The sequence below is a fragment of the Acipenser ruthenus genome, chromosome 16 (genome assembly GCF_902713425.1).
Source record: "Acipenser ruthenus chromosome 16, fAciRut3.2 maternal haplotype, whole genome shotgun sequence".
In the NCBI taxonomy this organism is placed as follows: Eukaryota; Metazoa; Chordata; class Actinopteri; order Acipenseriformes; family Acipenseridae; genus Acipenser; species Acipenser ruthenus.
Window position 1 is genome coordinate 5,198,513 of NC_081204.1, and position 21,045 is coordinate 5,219,557.

The 21,045-nt window shown below is 37.3% G+C and overlaps 1 protein-coding gene and 1 long non-coding RNA gene across 3 annotated transcripts in view; one reads left to right on the forward strand and one right to left on the reverse strand.

The window, feature by feature from the left end:
* Positions 1 to 14,866, forward strand: part of LOC117412054 (calcium/calmodulin-dependent protein kinase type 1-like) — a 50,364-nt gene extending 35,498 nt beyond the window's left edge. For both annotated transcript variants that reach the window (XM_034020023.3, XM_034020024.3), the window contains exons 4-12: positions 4,475 to 4,549; positions 6,456 to 6,594; positions 8,107 to 8,233; positions 8,399 to 8,474; positions 8,812 to 8,924; positions 9,926 to 10,004; positions 10,223 to 10,310; positions 10,943 to 11,081; positions 12,042 to 14,866. In XM_034020023.3, coding sequence (XP_033875914.1) covers positions 4,475 to 4,549; positions 6,456 to 6,594; positions 8,107 to 8,233; positions 8,399 to 8,474; positions 8,812 to 8,924; positions 9,926 to 10,004; positions 10,223 to 10,310; positions 10,943 to 11,081; positions 12,042 to 12,145 — 940 coding nt within the window. In that variant the 3' untranslated portion in view covers positions 12,146 to 14,866. The remainder of the gene's footprint in view (positions 1 to 4,474; positions 4,550 to 6,455; positions 6,595 to 8,106; positions 8,234 to 8,398; positions 8,475 to 8,811; positions 8,925 to 9,925; positions 10,005 to 10,222; positions 10,311 to 10,942; positions 11,082 to 12,041) is intronic.
* LOC131697700 (uncharacterized) lies at positions 13,994 to 16,204 on the reverse strand. Its single transcript, XR_009307451.1, has 2 exons — positions 16,127 to 16,204; positions 13,994 to 15,988 (listed from the first exon to the last, which is right to left on the reverse strand). It is a non-coding gene; the product is annotated as an uncharacterized LOC131697700 (long non-coding RNA).
* Between the last annotated feature and the right edge of the window lie 4,841 nt (positions 16,205 to 21,045).

Consider the following 21,045-nt stretch of genomic DNA (forward strand, 5'->3'; position numbering starts at 1 on the left):
TGCTAAGCAACTTTTAGTCAACTGCCTCAGTCACCAACCCACGCCATCCACACACAGACAGACAGACACTCACAGCCACACAGCATGTAGAATACCAGTTTGTCTATATTGAGGATTTATTTTTTACTGGCTCCATGACTAAGAAGTAGTTAGTGATATTATTTAATAAGCATGGATCTTGTTTTTTTTTCATCCTGGTACTACTGAGTATCCCAGAGGGAGGGATACTATCTCATTCTTCGAACCTCAGTCCCAGTCTGATTAAGAATTAGGAATAAGCAGAACAGCCATGGGTATGGCTGCACTCTTTTGTGGGTATGCTGACCAGGGTTTCAGTCAACATATGTTGACCTATACCACTACAGCTGTAGGCTCCAGTGTATTTCTAATTAAAATTAGACTACAGCATAATCCCATTATATATGTCTCCCAAAATGGCATCCAGGGTCTGTCTCTGATTCTAACCAGATAATTAGGAATTTGACCAGGACACTGTATTAAAGTGAGAATCAAAAGTGGTACTGCTCCATTTGGTGGAGTTCAAACCTAAATTAAAATAAAAAAAAAGTTAGTTACGTTTCCAACTGAACTGTAGTGGCCAGATCAGTTGCTAAGGTGACAACAGGGAGCTGAAGGTGAAACAGGTTATGCAGATTTGAGCAAGATTTGAGCAGGTTATTTGCCCTCAATCAATATTTTAAATAAAAGCAAAGTAAAAAGCACTTTATCTACCGCAGTTTATGTTCTTTGTTGATCTCCTGGGCTTCTCTTTAGGGCTGTTAACCAGTCCGAAAGAGATACTCAGGCACTGCTTAGCACAAACAGGCTTTATAAAAAAAAAACACTTATATTAAAAGGATTTACAGATTAGACAAGAAACAGGCCCCACCTATAATAGCCACTAGAAAAAACAATGGTGCGTGTTTATTCTTGAAGGATATTAGTCTTGGCAGCTACAGTGTGTGTCTTCATTTACAGTATCATGTAACATGGTATAATGCAATAATACAATAATGCCTCTTTTATTTGCATTAGGTTAAGTGATAGTCACAACTTAAATTAAAGCTTTATTTCATGTGTACGAGTATGTGTCATCTTTCTATTAAACAACCCAAGGCAGTCCTCACCAAGTGTTAGTGTATGCTTCATTGGGTGCTATTGCGTAGGTAGAGTTAGACTGATTTTAAGCATGGTGTTGTGGAAACCTGTCTCCTAGGTGCTAGGCTAAGCCCTTTTTATAAACTTCTTTTACGTGGGTTTCCAAACAGCAATCCTAGAATATAGTGCCATGAATATGCTCACAGGGGTGATTTTGACAGCAGTAGAAAAGGCTGACAGGGTGTGCTTGTTCATACCTCCACATTTTCTGTTGCATATTGAAAAAAAAAAAAAACTCTTCTGATGGAGTGATTGTGACACATGGTGGCCAGACTGGGGATTGTCAGTTCTTTCTGTAATACAAGGGAACCGTATATAAATTGAGCAATTGAAAAACACAGGCTCAGTCATTCCTAAATCAGCAGTGTGTTTTATATCGAGGAAACAATCTGACATACCAGACATTTAACCTCTGTGGTCGTTTTGTGTTTAGTTAATACATTGATTTCTTCATTCATTGATTTTCTAGTTTGTGAAGTTCAGTAATCAGAACCATGTAATTGCTGTCTGTCAGTTTGTATGAAGTAATAAGCATTCAGGACAGATTTTCCGATCACTGTGCAGATGTCGAAATGATAACCTAACTTGCTGTAACAAGTTTAGCTAAAGCCTTCATATCTGGTAATTACCTCAGTGTCTGGCATTATTCATCAAAAAACTATATTGTATTGTAGAGACGTATCACGTCCTTAGATCGTTAATAACTGTCATTTCAACTAAATGCTATTCTTACATTTCTGCCATCTGTCTTATGCTTTGTTTTAGTTTTTGATGTGACTGCGTTATCAGTAGTTGCTCTATATTTATTTTGTACTGTTTTCTGCTGTATATATCATTTCGTACTGCTTTTTGTAAAGGACCACCCTCTCTCCCTATGTTGCATCGACTGCTTTTTGATTTGTAATTTATTCACAATAACAAGACATTATTGTCAGGGGGTTAGAGCAGAGGACCAGAAGTGTTTAGTATCATTTAAGCCACTGACCAGCATTGTGCCCAAATCCAACTCTTCTTTTCCATTTTCCAGTGATTTTATTGTTTTATCATAAACTATGAGTAAACTGTTACAATTCTAACTATGAATTACTGTAGATAAACAACACTGGCTTATCTAAAGTGTGTATCGTTTAATAACTGCAACGCATTTGACTAAACCATGAAGAATGCTAAACAGATCTGCTTTCTTTTTCTCTGAACAACATCATTGTTTCCAATGCGGCACTGTTTCATTCACTGAGTCATGGAGAGTGCTCCAAGGTCTCGGTCACTCTGCGTCTTATCTGCTTGAATATTCTCTGTCTGTGTAACGTTCGTCCAATAACCCTTTCAACAAGGCGTGTCTGTCACTATCTGGAATTGTCTGTTTTTGCAAATGAATACGAATGCTCTCTAGAAGATGTATTACAAATGTATCTCTTTTATTTTGATGTTGTTTGTAATTCATCCACTAAATCATTAATCCAAATCAAACAAAATAAGCTGAAGATCATCGAACAAACTTCTAAACAAGGAATCTTTCTCTATGATCTACTCAGCCCTGAGACGAGACAAAACCGCTTGCTTTTCTGTGTTCCTCCTACCTCGCTTTCATCCTACAAACCGGCTTCTCACGTAGGAGTTGTGAAAGGCGCTGGTATGAACTTCTTTCTTTTCTAAATATCACATAAAACATAACAAAAAAACTAAATGCATACAAAAATGAAGATAAAGTCTTGCCTTCCAAGGTCAAGCCATTCTTTCAGAACATTGTGGCTTTCTGTAAAATAATAATCACAGCACTGCATTTGTGTGGGAGTGGGAGCCTTTTACTTCACACAAAAAAACACCTACATCTGCTGTGACTCAGACATGCAGCAAAGACTCATTTATTATTTATTTTTAATTATATGTTTGTTTTAGCCATCAATGGCTTAAACACGCACAGCTCTAACCTCCCTTTATATCCTTGCTCATGGTAATTGCACAGCCACAACCCTAACCCTAACCCTTACAACTGACAAACCATATATGCGTTTTATGTTATGAAGAGTCACATATTGAACAAGGACAACTCGGCTGAAACTACTTAAGAGCACCATTCAGAAGTAATAAGTGTGGGAGGGCAAGTCAATAATCTGAGATAAGTACTGACACCTACAAAAAGCAGTGACTCAACTCTGCAGTAGATCTCAAACACACAAAGCTTGTCTTGCTTTTAGAGGGTGTTATATTCTTCTCTATTCGTCAATTAAGGGCTGAAAATTATCAATCGGAAAAGCTTGTGAGATTACAATAACTAAAGCCAATGAAAGGCATTCCTTTTTTTATAATTTACAATGGTTCTTAACTGTATTATTGAAAATACTTATCGTGAATGTACAATTAAATTTGTCAGTACAGTACTGTACTGTACATTAGTCTTGGCTTTCATTTAGGAAAATTCAATTTTTAATAACGGGGAAGTGGCACCATAAATAAAATGTAATCCTAGCTCTGCTGTGTTTCATCGGGTCACAATGGACTAAAAACATTTTCATGAATTGTTGACACAACGGCAATACCATCCACGAGTTTTCTTTTTGCAATTGCCTCCCATCCCATCTCTCTCGGTTGATCTCCCGGTATTGTCAGGTCAAACTCAGTTTCTGAGAATTGCCTGCTGCTGAATTCAGCCCACAGCGTTTTGTTTGAGGAGAGCTGCACAGACTAGTCAAGGAAACAAAAGCCTTTTTTTAAGTACTATTTGACAACAATACACCACGCCACAATTGTTTTTTTAAAATATTTATTCATAACTGTGCAACGCAGATACAGCAATGCAGCTTTCTATTAAAGATGCTGAACACCATTTTAATTTAGAAGCACTTTGCATGTGTATTAAAAGCATGTGCTTATTTTTTCTGGCTTCAACAGCAGTTTCATTGATTTGAACCATGTTTTTAAATTAAATTGAATTAATTTAAATATCACCTAGCTGCTGTTCTACTTTAGGTGCAGAAAAAAAATGATAATGTGGGAGCTCACCCAGTAAAATGAACTGTCATATTGTTATAATCTCTTTTCTGCTGGCAAAGTGTTATATAATATAAATAATTTCATATTGCTCAACGTTCTCAGACCACCTGGCTGTGCTGGGAAACCTAGGATCTGTTAGCTATTTGCTCTTCACTCCAAACCTTTAGTGTGTCAAAGTTAAGCATGGTTTTTACAATGCTTGATCATTGGACTCGGGGGCCCCCAGGGTACTTGGCACACCTGTTCCTCTCCTGTTGTTTAACATGTGATTAATGTTTTCATCAGTGACTTAATGTTCTTATTTTCTTTTTTTGCCTTCCAGAATTAAACATGCAAACATCGTCTCACTGGAGGATATCTTCGAAAGCAAATCCCACCTGTACCTCGTCATGCAGCTGTGAGTCTCGCTGTGCTTTTGTTGTTATATTTACATTTCCCTGCTATTCAAAATCTTTTTCTTCAGGTTACCCCTACGGTTTGGTTCAAGCAAAGGTGAAATGTATTGCTTTTACTGATAATATTTGAGATGATACAGCAAATGCCTTCAGCTCTCATACAGTTCAGTATATTCACCTCAATTTAATCAGTACCTTCTCCACTAAATAAAACAAGCAAGGGCAGGGATGAAATGTTAGGTTAATGGTACACACCTGCATTGGAAGTGACAAGCACTCTGGTTCATGGCCAGATTGCATATGTTGTAGGATATTAAGTTAAGCTTTATTATTAATCAGTATGGTTTTAACAAGTGCAGTAAGTGGGTGACTTGCCCTCCAGTGTTAACCACAGTATTAAGGCATTTGGCAACACATTTAATAGTAGTTGGAAAGAGGAATTTGAGACTTAAAACCACATACTGTAGTATTAAGTACAATGGCAATTAACCCACAAGATTACCATTATCTAAGGAATTTCAAGTGAGTTGCTTGGCACTTTGTAAATTTGATTTCAATACAGTTGTCTGGTATGTAAGTTAATGGAAAGAGGTATCTTAAGTATGCATAGATAATGTAGACAGCTGGCTACAGGTCAGTACGTTACTGCAATAAAAGATACTGACAGCATTTTTCCTGTACGATACAACATAGAGGGATCGGCGTGCCCCATGGTAGGCTGCTGTAGATAAGAGTTGCTGTTCAAGTTCTAAAAAGGCATGGCATGGAGAGTTAGCTACAGTTTGCAGCCAGTCTAGTCTGACACAGATGGGTAGGGTGGTCGTGGTTGAGTTGTTCTAGGTGTACTGGGGAGCTTATGATCTCCACCAAGTGTTCTAAAAGAGAAGCAAGAATTTCTGTTTTTTGTTAAACACAAAACAAGTAAGCCATTTCTAGGATTGAAACTCATAACTAACATTATCACCTTTTATGTTATTTCTGAGACCATCCACATAAATGTAAAAATCGAGCGATTTTCCAAATGGTACAAAAAAGCACCTCAGCAGCATTAGATGAGGCTGCAGATAAGCCCCGAATCTCACAAATCATGGTGAATCATGGGGTAAAGATTATATTACAGTACATCAGATTCTGTCCAGTGCAGTTAGAGGCATGCAGAACACTTAAACCACATGGGGCAGCAGTGTTCCAAGAATTCTCAGCAGGTAGCTTGTGTAAAAGGGGCGGCGCATTCAGCTGTTGCATTTCACGTTTAGGCTGCAGAGTCTGAGCGAAGCAGAGGCTGTGTCTTCTGGTGGTGCTCTGTGGTATAAAGAGTCCCTGGGGAAAGTGTTCAAGCGAGTCCATGAATTAATCACTCTGTCCAGTTAATTAGCCTTCCTCCAGCAGTGATATTTCCAGGAAATCAAAGCAGGCTGTCCCCCCTGGGAGCAAGAGGCTGAGCCACAAGAGCTGAGCTCTCAGATAGACTCACAGAGGGAGTCGCCCAGAGCTCACCAGCTAATGGCTGTCACTTCTGCTGCCGCTGCTGAATGGGGAGGGGGTGCAGGTTTAGAGGCTGAAAATGTCACCAGTTGAATGCAGATTTGACATGTTTAATAAATGTGGAGAGGGGTAAACTGGGGGTGAAATGTTTCATTTGGTGCCCATCCATGGTATCTTGTAACCTGTATATCAGGGTACAGTATTGTAATTTGCAGGGTATTGAAACCCAGTACAGATAAACTGGATATGGGAGCTAACAGTTTTTTTGAGAACCTTTTTATTTAGCTTAGTGGAGTGAAGTGCATAGTACAGTGTAAAGTGACAGAACTGGGTCTCTCGACTCGCTGGAAATGCTTTGGGCCTGGTTTTACTGCATCGAAGGGGGGCAGCCCTTCTGACGCTCTGCTGCTGCTTTCTCTGCAGGGTCTCTGGGGGTGAACTCTTCGACAGGATTGTGGAGAAGGGCTTCTACACAGAGAAAGATGCCAGCAAATTGATCCAGCAGATTCTGGACGCTGTCAAGTACCTGCACGACATGGGCATCGTGCACCGGGATCTGAAGGTGAGTAGCACCAGCGCCACGCTGATGTCACTCTGATGTCACGCTGACACCTCGCTCCTTTGTGTTGCCAACAAGGAAAACAGCTTGCCTTCTCACATTGTGCTTTAGGGGGTCAAGTGTAAGCAGCTACAATAAGTAACACACACAAAAGTAAACAGCAGATCTTGAAAATAAACATGGCAACCCAGAGAAATAATACATACATTATGCATTGTAAGAAAATAATTTACGCTGGGTTAACAGAAATAAATCACATTGCAGCTCAAGAAATCCTGCAGCCATGTTCAGTCATATTGATAGAGCACCATCTGGTGTTAATATGTTTTAACTACAGGTTAACAAGCAAACAAAACTGACACCAACTCTAGTTATTTTTTTCTAGTGATATACAGAATGAGGTGAATGGAGTTACTATACATTCTTTCCATTTCCTATGACCAATTATCAATTCAAAATGTATTTTTTTATTTATTTATTTATTTATTTTTCTTTCTCAAATTCTCTTAGACTCCAGAGTCTCATGCACTTGCTTAGCCAGGCAGTGAGAAACTGATCTAAATTAAGCCATTAGCTACCCCATGTACAAGGTTAACTGCATTACACATGTTACAGTGTAAACAAATTTATGCTAATTTGGATCACTAATGAATTCCTGCATAGATTTTATTAGAGGAACAGTCCTTAACCAATTACTAAATTGTGAAACAGCTGTGGTAACACAGGCAAATCCTGTTACACACTGATACACACTGCCCAGTCACCTTGCCTCTCCTCTCTTCATGTTGCTCAATAGCTGTGATGTCAGCATGCTCTTCTGATGCGAGATTTACATGTACCTCATGACAGCCAGACACTCACCCTAGTGATTCATCTCAACTGCCACTGCGCCTGCCTGTAAAGGATTGTATTATAATGGGCCTGAAGGAACGATAGTCTGGCCGTATTGTCTGTTGTAACTGATTCTCCCCCGCCTGCAAGAAGTCCCCTGTAAGTGAGAGGCTGCTTATCAGGTGGCTTGTTAGCCTATATAAATAATTGAAATACATTTGATGAAAATGGGACAGTGACCTGCTTACAGTGGGATGTATCCACAGCTATGGCCAATAGTTTTGCATCACCCTATAGAATGAACACATTTTGCTTCATAAAGTCTAATGAAACCTGCTGAGTAATGTTATGTTAACATATTGAATTACATACCGTTTTGTAGTTTTCCAGATGCTTAACGAAAAACGCAATTTGTGACCATTATTTTAAAGCGTTACATTTTTTTAGCATTGTCTTTTGATATATAAAATCTAAAAAGATCTTCAACAGAAAAAAGAGGGAGCAGTGATTGTACTGTTTGTGCCACTATAGGAAGTAATACAAAGCTTGATTAATCAGGTTTTGTCATGCTAAGTAAGGCAGCACAAGGAGTCTTCCCACATCCTGGCTCAGTCTGAAGGCTGCAGTCCTAACCGGTCGGCTACACCGCCCCTCGGTAACATTGCTTGTATTGTCCACTTCTAGCCAGAGAACCTGTTATACTACAGCATGGATGAAGACTCAAAGATCATGATCAGTGACTTTGGATTGTCAAAGATCGAAGGGTCTGGAAGTGTGATGTCTACAGCTTGTGGGACTCCAGGATATGTGGGTATGGATTATTATTATTATTATTATTATTATTATTATTATTATTATTATTATTAATAATAATAAAAACAAAATATACAGGAAATGTTAAACATTCAATATTATATAACATTATGTTGGTGATATTTAGAATAGCCTGTAATGCTCATCTCCCTGTGTTTCGTAGCACCTGAAGTCTTGGCTCAGAAGCCGTACAGTAAGGCAGTGGATTGCTGGTCTATAGGAGTCATTGCCTACATCCTGTGAGTAGCCTCTCTGTCAGTATGTCCCAGCATGATATCTGAGAATATCTGCACTGAGAACTAACATCCAATGACCACAAGCTGGTAGAAATACAACATCTACTTTGTTAAATGACCTGAAGTCGTACTAGGTTGCAGAATACAGTCATATGCCAAGATATGCAAAGAAAAAAATCTGTTATAAGGAAATAATCCTTGAACGTATGACTATCAAGAAAGAGTGCAAATGCCACTTTTTCTGGCGGTTTAGTAATACTTGAATTAAATGCATATGTTATAACCTCAATCTATTGTACCTATATGAAACTGAATCTCATCACAGACTTTCCTTCTGCAGTTTGTGTGGTTATCCCCCATTTTATGATGAGAACGATGCCAAGCTTTTTGAGCAGATACTGAAAGCAGAATACGAGTTTGACTCTCCGTACTGGGACGATATCTCAGATTCAGGTAAGTTTGGTTTTTAATATGATTGGTTTGTTGGTGAAGTTTGTAGTTACTCCCCACAGTATTTCTGCCCTGTCAGTTGCAGTATGAACTGACATTGTCTAAATCTAATGTAGCTTTTACATTCAAAAGTCTATTAGTCCCCTTCCATTTAGGAAAGCAGAGGTAATTGCAGTCAAATATTTCCTCTGACACTGTTGAGCAATGTGCTATTTTGATAGCTGTAATAATGTAATAAGGTTTAGAAAATGGACTGTAAAAATTGAGTTGCTATATAGAGTATATATTATATTTAGGGCATCTGTTTTCCGTTTTTTATTAATTTCATTTTTTGGTGCTTATTTTGAGCTATCTTCGAGTTATATGTGAATCGTTTTTATATACTGTATTAAATTATTGTTTTTGTTTACTGTAATATCGGTAATATGTATAGTAACTCGACAGTACTTGCACACTTCAATTGTACCTTCTTTCCTTTGCTGTCTTCCACAACGAAATCCTTATGGTCACAGGCACATTCTTCTGGGGTTTTTGTGTGTTTAGGCATTTTTTTACATTTCGCCACTATTTGCAGTTCTGTTTTAAATTCCATGAGCATGTAAGTACTACCTATAGTACTGTAATATAGCTTTAAATCTCGCCAGCAAGAAGATCTCGTTTTAAATCCTAGCAAGTCTGTACAATCCTCAAATAGAAATGTAGGAATTTGCTGCCCCTCTGTAGTTGGGATGGGTTTAAAGTATTCAGAACGAATCAACGCGAGATACAAGTCAGGAAGGAGGGATGTTGCCTAACTGCACTTTTGTGGGTATTTTATTTATTTATTTCACATGGAAAGGGGTCAGAGTCAATGTGAATTGAGTAAACATTTCCAGTGTTTTTACAGCGTTTATTGGATATACACCAATTAAAGTTTTTATACAAAAACTACGTTTTATCGGTTTGTATCAGCTAAAACCGAAAATCAGATGCCCTAATTGCATGATTTATTTTTTTATTCCCAGCCAAAGACTTCATTGTTCACTTGATGGAGAAGGACCCGAGAAAGCGGTACACTTGTGACCTGGCACTGCAGCACCCCTGGTACGATAGACTGGATTTATTTTTGTGTAACTATTTGCCAAAGAATCATTGAATAAGATCAATGAAGGAATTCGTTTTTTGTTTTTGTGTTTTCCAGTAGGTGTGAAAGTAGGTTTTGTTTTAAATCATCACTGAGTTGAATTCAGCCTATGCGCTGTTGCATGCTTTGCATGTGAAAGGGGAACGATCACAGTGATGTGTGTCTTTGTCTTCTGAAGGATTGCTGGAGACACCGCTCTGGACAAGAACATCCACGAATCTGTCAGTGCTCAGATTAAAAAGAACTTTGCCAAAAGTAAATGGAAGGTCAGTCTTACTCAGTAGTTAATTTAACACATTTCTAACCAGGTCCATCCACTGGGCTGGAAGTTAGTCTGTGGCTAAGTTTGTTTTAATGCATTCACAGCCTATTGTGCCCTATATCACTGGCACATACAATAATATAATATAGCCTCACACTTCATTTATTACATCCATTTACACAAGTTAAGTGTATTAGGATCATGTTGACCATTTAATGAGTACATTCTGGCTGGTAACTAACCAGTCGTCTGAATTGTATTGAACTTTGCATTTACATACAGCATCCTGAGAATGAACACACTTACAGTTTTGTGAAATGGCTATAAAAGGATTCATCAGTTAGCTTGCATTGTACGTTTTGAGACATTAGATGCAGGAAAACTACCGGTAACCTTTCCTTTGGAGGACTGATGAGCCTTTTAGTAAAACTAAACCCTACCAACATTCTTGAGTAAACAAGCCTTATTTTTTAGCCTTGGTCAATTCGCTTCTAGTCATGATGAAATTCTCTCATACACTGATGATCACAGATTCCTAACCCTGTAATAGAAACCTTTGCTGTTTATGATCTCCTGTCCCAGCTGGTTCTATAGGTTAAGGAATGAATGGCATGTCGATCTGTGTTTCTCCTATAGCAAGCGTTTAATGCCACGGCTGTCGTGCGTCACATGAGGCGGCTGCAGCTGGGCACCAGTCAGGAGGGTCCAAGCCAGAACACGCCCAGCAGCCCCAGCCATGGGGAGCTGCTGGTGCCAGAGGGGGGCGAGGACAACGGTGAGTAAACGTGTATCGGAAGGGGCATATCCATTCAGCGATTTATGCACCATCTTTAAGGAACACTGTGCCCATAGTTGTCAGGATTCTGCCACTTGTTTTTCCTGGCCAAGGTGCCATGGCTATAACATATATATATATATATATATATATATATATATATATATATATATATATATATATATATATATATATATATATATATATATATATATATTTTTTTATTTTTTTTATTTTTTTTTTTTTTTTTTTTTTTCTTAGTACAAATTATATCCATCCATGAATCATTCATAATTCATTCAATAGATTTGACCACTGGGTACCGCTGTTGTTTTAGCAGGTGTACAGTTAGACCTTTTTATTCAAGACTGTGCGTACCATTCTAACTGGCTCACTGGTGTGAGTCTTATTTTGTGAATTAACCTGGAATGATTCGCTCAAGACAAAAAATTAGTCAGTTTAATATTAATAATTTATTCAACTTCAAAATCAGCATGCAATACGAAAAAGGCATTACGTGTGCAGAATTACCATTTTATGAGACAAACGGGTGTGCAGTCTTCATTCATCTAGTCTAACATAAATCCCTAAACAAGCCTTTTTATATGTAACCTGTGGTTACATCGTTATTCAACAATTCTTTCTTTTGTAACTTTTCTCCTTTACAGCTTTGATATCCTCTTGATCCTTTAATCCGACACACACCCTGCTAATAAGACATAGTACTATTACAAATTACAACAGGAGAGTATAAGACACAGACAGCCTCCAGATATCATACCCAGATAAGGAATGTGTCCGCTATCAGTAACTTCCCACAAGCTTACCTTTACATTGAATTTAAGGAAATACACAGACAAAGCATAGCAATATATAAAATAGAAAATAATATTACAAAAACACCTTTCCTTCTAACAGGTATGTGACGTAAAACTATTTCTCTTTGCTTTAAAATTCCAGGGTCACACTGCGATAGGAAGTGTTCAGAGAAATCAGAGGAGAGCACAGAGCATGACGTGCTGCCAAACTGCACCTTCCGCTGTCATCAAGCCAGCCGGGTCTGAGCACAGAATCTGCACTCCCACAATCAGTAAACACTGGAGCCCGGAATCCCAGTCTGGCCAGGAATAGAGTTATACCAGCACCCTCCAGCAGGGGGAGGTGCTGTTAAAAGAATACAGGGTGGGGAGGGAGAATTTGCCAATGATGTAAGACGCTGGAGGGAACATTGTTTAGGTTGGGGTTTGGGGTATAGGGATTGTTTGATGGAAAGGGTATTGTGGTAAAAAAAAAAAGTCTCTGAAAGGTTATGGTTAGGGGTTTATTTTTTTAAAGGCTTATTTTTATTTTTTACTCATTACTATTTGTATTGAATTTTTTGTCCATTAGCCAGGATATTTTCCAATTAATCAAAGGTAGCGGTAGTAGTGACTAGCACAAATTAGAGATGTATTATACGCGAAAACCTTCATTCCCTCAAATTGGAATGCATTAAAGACAAAAAATAGAATACAAAGGCAAGTAAAATGCTAACAGTGAACCCTGTCCCCAACTTGTGGTCATCTGGTCACCATCTAATAAACAGAGATAGGAGAGGCCACATGTACCAGCATAAGCCATCTAATCCTTTCTCTCTTCATCGCGGCAGTGATAGGGTGCATTCAAGTTATAATTGGGATTAATAGGGGGCTAACAGTGGATTTTCTTGCATATAAGTGTTCATCGAAAATACAGTAATTAAAACCATTTTTTAAAAATGCATTTAAAATACTGCAGTTTTATTAAAATCCTAAGTAGTCTGTCATTTTCTCTGTCCTGCTCTCAGTTCCCCAGTGCCTTGCAAACAGCAGTTTTCTTGTTGCTGCACTAATAATTGGTCTTCTAACTTAAATAGTTGGGATGATATTGAAAATCTTAAAAATTCAATTAACGGTGATAGTTTAGTTTATGAACAGTTTTAAAACAGATATGTTTTTTTTATTATTTTTTTTAAGTATTTTAATTGAAATGTTTTTAATCAAAGTAACATAGGGATTTTTAAGAATTCCAGGTGGAGTTGCTTCTCAAATAGGGTGGCCTTTATCGTTTTCCATAATCTGATGACAAAAAGCAAACCCATAACATGTGCCCCTAGGAAGAATTATTTTGGTCATTGGAATGAAAACCAAATCTGGCACCCATAATCGGATACTACTTCTTCCACTTAACCCCACCAAAGGGCTTCTTAAAAAGTGGTGCCTGGACAAAAAGTCCAGCCGGAAGTATCTGGAATGTACTGTATGTCCTTCTTGCTAGCTAACCTGAGTTCTTCCATACCTTTTGCTCATTTAACACTAGGGTACTCCCTTAGTCATACTCCCTTTTCATCAGCCTTAATTCTTAATTAGGAGAATCAGGTGTTGACATAAAAAAAAAAAAAGCTTTCTCTGTCACACACATATCAGTAAGTGTACACACCAGTTTTCCCTTCTGGTCACATAATCCACAGACTGGGGGCCAATCCCCCGTACACCAAATGGACACTAATGCATTACGTTGATTTTTTGAAACTCGGGCCAATTTCAGTTCTAATAGGTGTGACGAGATCTGTGAAAAGGAGTTCACAAGTTAACTTGTAATAATCCTGTAAGAGGTTTGGAACTATAGTTTCTTGGCCATTTATTATATTATCCCAAAACTGATAACCTGCTATTTACTTATGAGTTTTTATCAGTCTTAGACCTCCTCATAAAATATCACGAACATCAGTCTTTGCCCCGCTCCCCTGTCAAGCCCAGTCACTCACCCAACACTTTTTATTATTTCAATTTAAAACCACCTTGGCCATACACTGATTGCATGGCAGTGTACTTGTGTGGTCTACGGTAATATCACACTACAGAACAAGTTTGTACAAAATAGTAATTTTGTAATACTAATAATAATTAGAATACATTCTATAGTTTGGGTTGATTAAACTACTTCCAGAATAGTTCCTTTGATATGACAGGTACACCTCATTAGGGGAGTCTGCTTTTTTTCATACTGCAGAGATCTTCAGTCATACTTGGCTCTGAATTTCTTTGCACTTCAAGCACAAAACGTTTTTGCATGTTGTTGCTTCTGTAAGCCATTTGAGTACATCGCCAAAAAAGATTTCTCTCAAGTAGGTTATAAATGCTGCTATTTATGAGCCAAGTACTTAAAATGTAATATCCATGAATATTATTCAGTCGTTTGTATTTCAGACATTAACACTGATTTTACCCCAAGTAAAACAGATTCATATTAATCCCTTGTCATTTTTGTGTGTCATCAGATAACTAAACTATTGTTGACTGTTTAATACTTTTTTTGTCCTGTGTAAAATAAATAAACAAATAAATACATACTTGCATAAATAAATAAATAACATGTATAACATATGATATTTTATTTTAGGTTAGGAATACATTATGTCACAATCATTTACACTGGCAAATATATAACTTAGCTTCAGCCAAATTAACTGGAATGTGTTGCATATTACAGGAAAATATGTCATATTATTGCTGAAGGTCAGATTGATTGAAATATGACAGAAGCAGCAGGCTTAAAAAGCAAAGTATAAAAACACAAAGACAAATAACTGGTTACATGAGTATCATGCATAATAACAGTGATAAATATGCAAAAAATACATTTTTTGTCTGTTTTTTTTTGTATTTTTTTTTGTTTGTGTAGTTTTTATTTTAAACTCTGAAATGCCATTCCATCTGTAAAGTCACATTTATTAAAGAATGTTAATGAATGATTTTTAATCCTTATCATTGTATTATTTCATTATTTCACCTTTTTTGTTTTTAAATTCCTTTCATGTGAATTATTTTTGTTCCCAGGTCCAATCAGCTCACTTTAGTTAATTGACTGCAGGCATACCAGACGTATAGATACGCCCTTACATTATGGAAACACAGTTTTATGTGCATATTATGACTGTTTATTAGAGCCCACGGAAGTTGTAATTGTTAATTAGTATGTTGGAATAATTTTCATTGCAACAAAGTAATTAAATATCCACTAAAATTAGCACATCATTCATAACTTGTTATAGGATTATATGTACAGTACATAGCTCATATCATTTTAAACATAATTATCCTTTTAAACATAACACATTTTAATTTGTTAACATGACAGTGGTGTCAAAAGGTAGTTATTACTGTAAGTCCAACAAGTAAAATACATTAAGCATGAAAAGGGATTGTTGATTCAGGCTGACGGTCAGTTAAATATTGACAGATGCTTATTGTCCTACCTATTTCCAAACTTACCAAGTTCCCATTGGCCACACAATCCTCATTATACAGCATACTCTTTAGTGTAGCCATTTAACACAAAAAAAAAAAAAACTATACAGAAACAAACCAAAAAAATCTCACAAAAATGTGCATTGTTGTTTGTTAATATAGGTTTATACCTTCCAGTTGTGACCACCAAGTCATACTAATCCTCTGACTCACTATCTGCTGTATCTACTAAACAAAGTGGCTGAGGGAACTTTCCTTTCTAGTTCAGTTTTCATTTCAGCGCTTTCTGGCACAACCATGGCACGGTTCAATTTACAGATACAATATCTTAAAAGACATGGTTTCAGATGTAGTATCTGTCTCGGCAAGGTGTGGCTAGTTCAGTGTTGTGCAGGACCTGTATGATATTACCTTGTGCTGTGATTCCTCCCTTTCGAAGTCCATGTGTCGTCCCTTTAGGGCCCTGCCACTCCTGATGAAGTGCTTGCATGTTCTGCTGGAACTCTTGTGGAATGTTCTTCAGTTCCACTCTTTATGTTCTGCTGGAACTCTTGTGGAATGTTCTTCAGTTCCACTCTTTATTCCGTGTCAGACTGGGTGCTGAGAGTTCTGATTATCTGCATGTTTTAGCAGGACTTTCTGAAACGAAAAAAAAGAAAACAAAGCTTCTATTTTATGGCCGTTTCTTGTAAAAAAAAATTAATTAAATAAAAAAATTAAAACAATGGAAATTGAGAGATTTCTGCTGCATATCTTGATATTGTATAAAACTCAAACCTCCTGGTTGTGTTGCTTCTGGCAAGTCTGTGGTGGCATGTTGTTTGGCTGTACACCAGAGAGACCTCCAGAGATAGGCTCTTTCATTGGGAGGGAGAGAGGGGGGTGGGGACTCAGGGCAGGGGGGGCATCAGGGGTAAGATCCACGGCAAACAAGAACCACTGACACACAGATTTACTTGGATCCCTTTAATAAAAAGGATGTGTGTTTATCAATATATGATTGCAGCTACATCTATTTTTCTTTATTCTTACACCTTCCGGCTAAACATTGGCTAAAGAATGGTTTATGTGAGAAGCCCATGATTTTAGTTGTTTAAGTGAATCAGAGATTCACACTGTAGATGATTCAATTCAATGTGATTCTCCTGAACAGTGTCTTGTTAATGTACTCAGGAATTTAGTAGATTGAAAACGCATCACAATTCACATGTTTCTTTGTAATTAATAATAATATCTGCTGCCCCCCTCCCCAGGTTTATAAGCACTGGTTTTGAGGATAAACATTCTACTCCGCATCAATTTAAATGATAATATCAGACAATCAGAAATGAGGACAAATAACCAAAACTGACTGGCCAATCTGTATTTCTAAAGATGTCTTTCCCAGAATTATGGAAGCGAAATGCAACACAGGCTACAGCAGAGAGAGTGCAGACTAAACCTCATTAAGAACAGCCCTGCAACCCTAACCCTCCTAAGTAGGACCAAAATTGTACAGAGTTAGAGAAACTAGCAAGATTTTTACCGACAGCTCCCTCCCTGCAAAAGAGCCATCTCGTCTTCCTGTGCCACGACCGCAGGGTGATTTAATTTTGTGCTTTTTGTTTGCTAATGCTGTGCACAGTATCTCTCGTGAAAGAAGTGTTAATCTAATGTTTGCATGACCTGTTTTAAAGGTGTGTATTTATTACAATAAAAAATGGATTATATGTTGTAAAGCAATCTTGAAGCGAGGAATTTTCACATCACAAGCCTTTTGTTTACTGGAAGATTACATACACTGGTACCTAGAAAGAAAATATGTTAACTTTTTTTTTAGAATAACTGGGTTATACGTTGGCATGCTAGTAACTATATATGTATGAGAATCCGCAGTGAATTTTCTAGCATGCTAGTTATGTATACGTACTGGCCATCATTTCTTATGAAGGATATGACATTAAAAAAAAAAAAGTCAAATGTTAGTCCAACTGAAGTACCACATCTCCTTTCCAGCACTATGCAGTATGTGTGGTGGGGGTCCTGGCTGTACATAGTTGTACTGCTGGGTTGAGACAGAGGAACAAGGTTGTCAAGTACCTTACCTGCAGGGTGCAGATAATACATCACTGGCTAACATATGGGACAGCTACGGTATTTTCTTCACCCCTCTGTCTAGCCTTGGTACAAGTACAGCATCACCTACTGAGATGTTGTTTAAATCAAGGGTCAGACTTCTGGACCATGATGTCAGCTGTGTCACTACATCAGTGGCGTGCAATAAGCACTGAAATACTCAACACTGATGGATTTTCTGCTGTGGACACGCTTTCTAAAATATGTGAAAACACTGCTACATGTGTGAAAGGGTTATGTGTGTACTGTGCCAGTGCTGTTTTGTGAAAAAAAAGTGTCAGCTGTGAGACTGTATACTGTACCAATCATGAACCTGCTGGAAAAGAGTTGTGACGCCTATGTGTTTGTATGTTCTTGTCATCTACTTCTAATCGCAGCGAGAGAGGTTTCTTGCACGTTTGTCATTTTTGTATGATCCACAAAGAATGCTAGAGGAACAATTCTCAACCCGATTACAGGTATGTGGCAGTCGCACGGAAAGGGGATTATTTAAGCTGTTGATATAGGTTTAAAGATTTTATTGATAATGTGAATTTTGATATTTTAAGATGACACTTAGCGTAGTATAGTTGCCACTCTTACTGTAGTTTCTAATGGGGATTTACCTTATAATTTGCAATATAGGGCCTATCATGTTGTTGTGGGGCTTATTTGAGGTTTTAAATAGACTTATTTGAAATAAATAAAAAATACGTTGGTAAAAATCATTAAATAATTTAACAAAAGAAACAAATACCAAATGCTAACCCCCCCAAAAAAGTGTCACATTTTATTCTCATTTCAAGGAACTTTGCACATGCAAGGCAGAGTAGATTCTTGCCTTAAAAAAGGAAATTGTTTATGCAAAATCTCTGTAAAGGGCTTACTTGTAGAAATGAATAGTATTAGATATTTCTGAATCTGGCCATTACATTCTAGAACTTAGTAGACCATTCTGTCCAGTAAAAAGCTCGGTTTGTGAATGTTCCTCTCTTTAATGGCTTCTCTATCATTTCCCTTCTGTTTTTATCTTGCTAATTTTACTGAAAAAATATCAGTATAATATTCTCTTTTTTGTAAAAGCTGTTCTGAGCTACTAATGTATGGATGCAATGCATCGTGGGTTATTGAATATTACTATGGATTACTGCTCAATATTAAAGCCAATGATTTGTACCTTTGAAGATTTGTTAATGGCCAGTAAAATAAAACTTCCTTGTCTATGCACTGTGGTTTTCGTGACTTTTCAGACATGTAATTATAAACAAGCTTTTTTTTTTAATTTTTTTTAATTTACCAGCTCATTTACTTTTCTGTGGGGTTTCCAGTCCCTGTTACTCAAGTAATCGTGTTTGGATAATTTAAGGGAATATTGCGTTCCCGCGTGCCAGCGTACCTCTAAATATGCAGGCAAGCATGCTCACAGGAAACAGGACAAACCCAATTCTTCATTTAAACCATCAGGCTGCATAGTTTACTGATATAAAATTAATTTAGATTCACATTGTAAAAGTCTTTGTACTTTCCATGTTCTGTTTGTGTTCAATAAACGTTGGTTATTTTCTCTACATAACATCACAGTGTTTGTTTTCAGTAGTGACAAAAATACAAGACAAATGACCCCTGAATTAGCTTTACGTTTACATGCTATATATTTAAATGGTTTGCAGCAAGTGGCAAGGGCACTAGTAGAAGCGAACGCACCGCACATGGCGTCATCATCCTCTTACAACCAATTAAGTTGCTGTTTCAGCCGGTATTTAGTTTGAATGACTGGAGCTGCTACCAATCAAACTGCTGTTTTGGCCGCGCGCAGTATGAATGTAGGTGTGTTGTGATTGTGAAATGTATTTTCTCTTTGTGGTTAAAAGACGTGGAATGTTTACGTCAGGTGATAAGCACTGCTCCGAAATAAATCCAGTAAGTTGTTTTCTTAAATACTTACTTATATAAATAATTAACAATTATAGTGACGATTAATATCATACAAAACAATGCTTGTTTCGTCATTCATTTTTGCATAATACTTGGGTTAGAATTCACAGTAGCATGCATGTGTAAGTGCATTGACATCCTTATGATGTCTTCTCCAGCTTCTTTGATGTTACAAAAAAAAAAAACACGTAATACCGGTGTACAAGAGATTTGGCATGGCAAACTGACCTTTGCGTCAGTGTTGTGCTGTTTTTTTCTGTATCTTCGCCGATCACCATAAGCAGCACAAGGTCTAACTTCCCCACACACTGCCCTGCTATTTGGAAAAAACATGTCCCATTCAGTTTGAGTACAAAGGTGAAAGTATTATTAAAATTATACTAAAATGAAACTAGTTGATTTTATTGAAAAACGTTCAACAGCAAGACTTCACCCTAATTAAAAAGAATGTGGACTTATTAAACAAGCTAGTATAATAGTCTTAAAACAACGTGAAGCTGACCATGGCTGCAATCCCATAGGGTCACTGCCAGTTATCCCCGTGTTGTTTTCGTACTCAGCACCAAAATCTACCGCAAGAGAGTTATAAAAACAACTAAAGTAAATAGTGCAGAAGAAGCTACCTCAAACTGTTACTCCGGGAACTGAACAAAGAGCTGTGCAGAAACACATCAACAGTCTGTTATGCATATTAATATGTCTGCTTTATCACACATAAACAGAAAGGTTCTCAATCGAAGTCCATGCCAACAGACGCATGTGCCTGTTTTATTATCAGAGACTATGGCAAATCACTCGATTTATATCAGCAGACCTGATGCAGAGGAACTTTTATATAGTCTACATAAAAACAATAAAGATAAAGTGAAAATATTATAAGTATTATATTATCTGTGCCAAGAATATTTTGACTATTTCTCGGCACGAATGTATTGGATAATGTAAATCATAACTTTTAGTTTGTTGTCCCAGTAACGTCTACTACAATGACAGTGCAACATATTCAGGAGTAAACTGAATCCCACTTATACAATCAAGAATCCCTTTACTGATTAACAGACATGAATAGAATGAAATCCCTCTATTAAAATAATTTTGATATCCAGCTTGCGAGGAGAAGGGAGATTATTATATTCAAAGCCACAGTAATTAAGATACAGCACTACATCAGTATAGAAAATTATTGGCTTTGATAAGCTGTTTCATGTATTTTTTATTGATTTATCTTGTGATATAAGTGGTACAATTTAGCCAAACTATAAATTAAGACATGAGTAGGCATGCCCTGCGATGAATAAACAGCCACACTTCCTCTGCTAGGCAGAGAGACAAGCAAGCATTCATGCTCTATCTTTACTCTCAAGGAAATGCGGTAAATAGGTAAACAACAAAGGCAAGGCTACCTTAATTACTTTCTCACAAAGCCTTATCGCTGTTTGTAAATCTCTGATATGTGTCAGTTTCAAATAAAAGGCTGTTTATTCAACAGTAAAATGCTGCCAACTGTAATTATGGCAAAGCTGAGCAAATAGAAACAAGCTACACTAGTATTGATTTCATGATCCTTTTTGTTTACATTTGCCCCTGTTTGTGGCACACATTGACCTTGACCATGAATGCCTTTTTGATGTATACAGTGTATCTGCTTGAATGGTAAGTTCAGTACA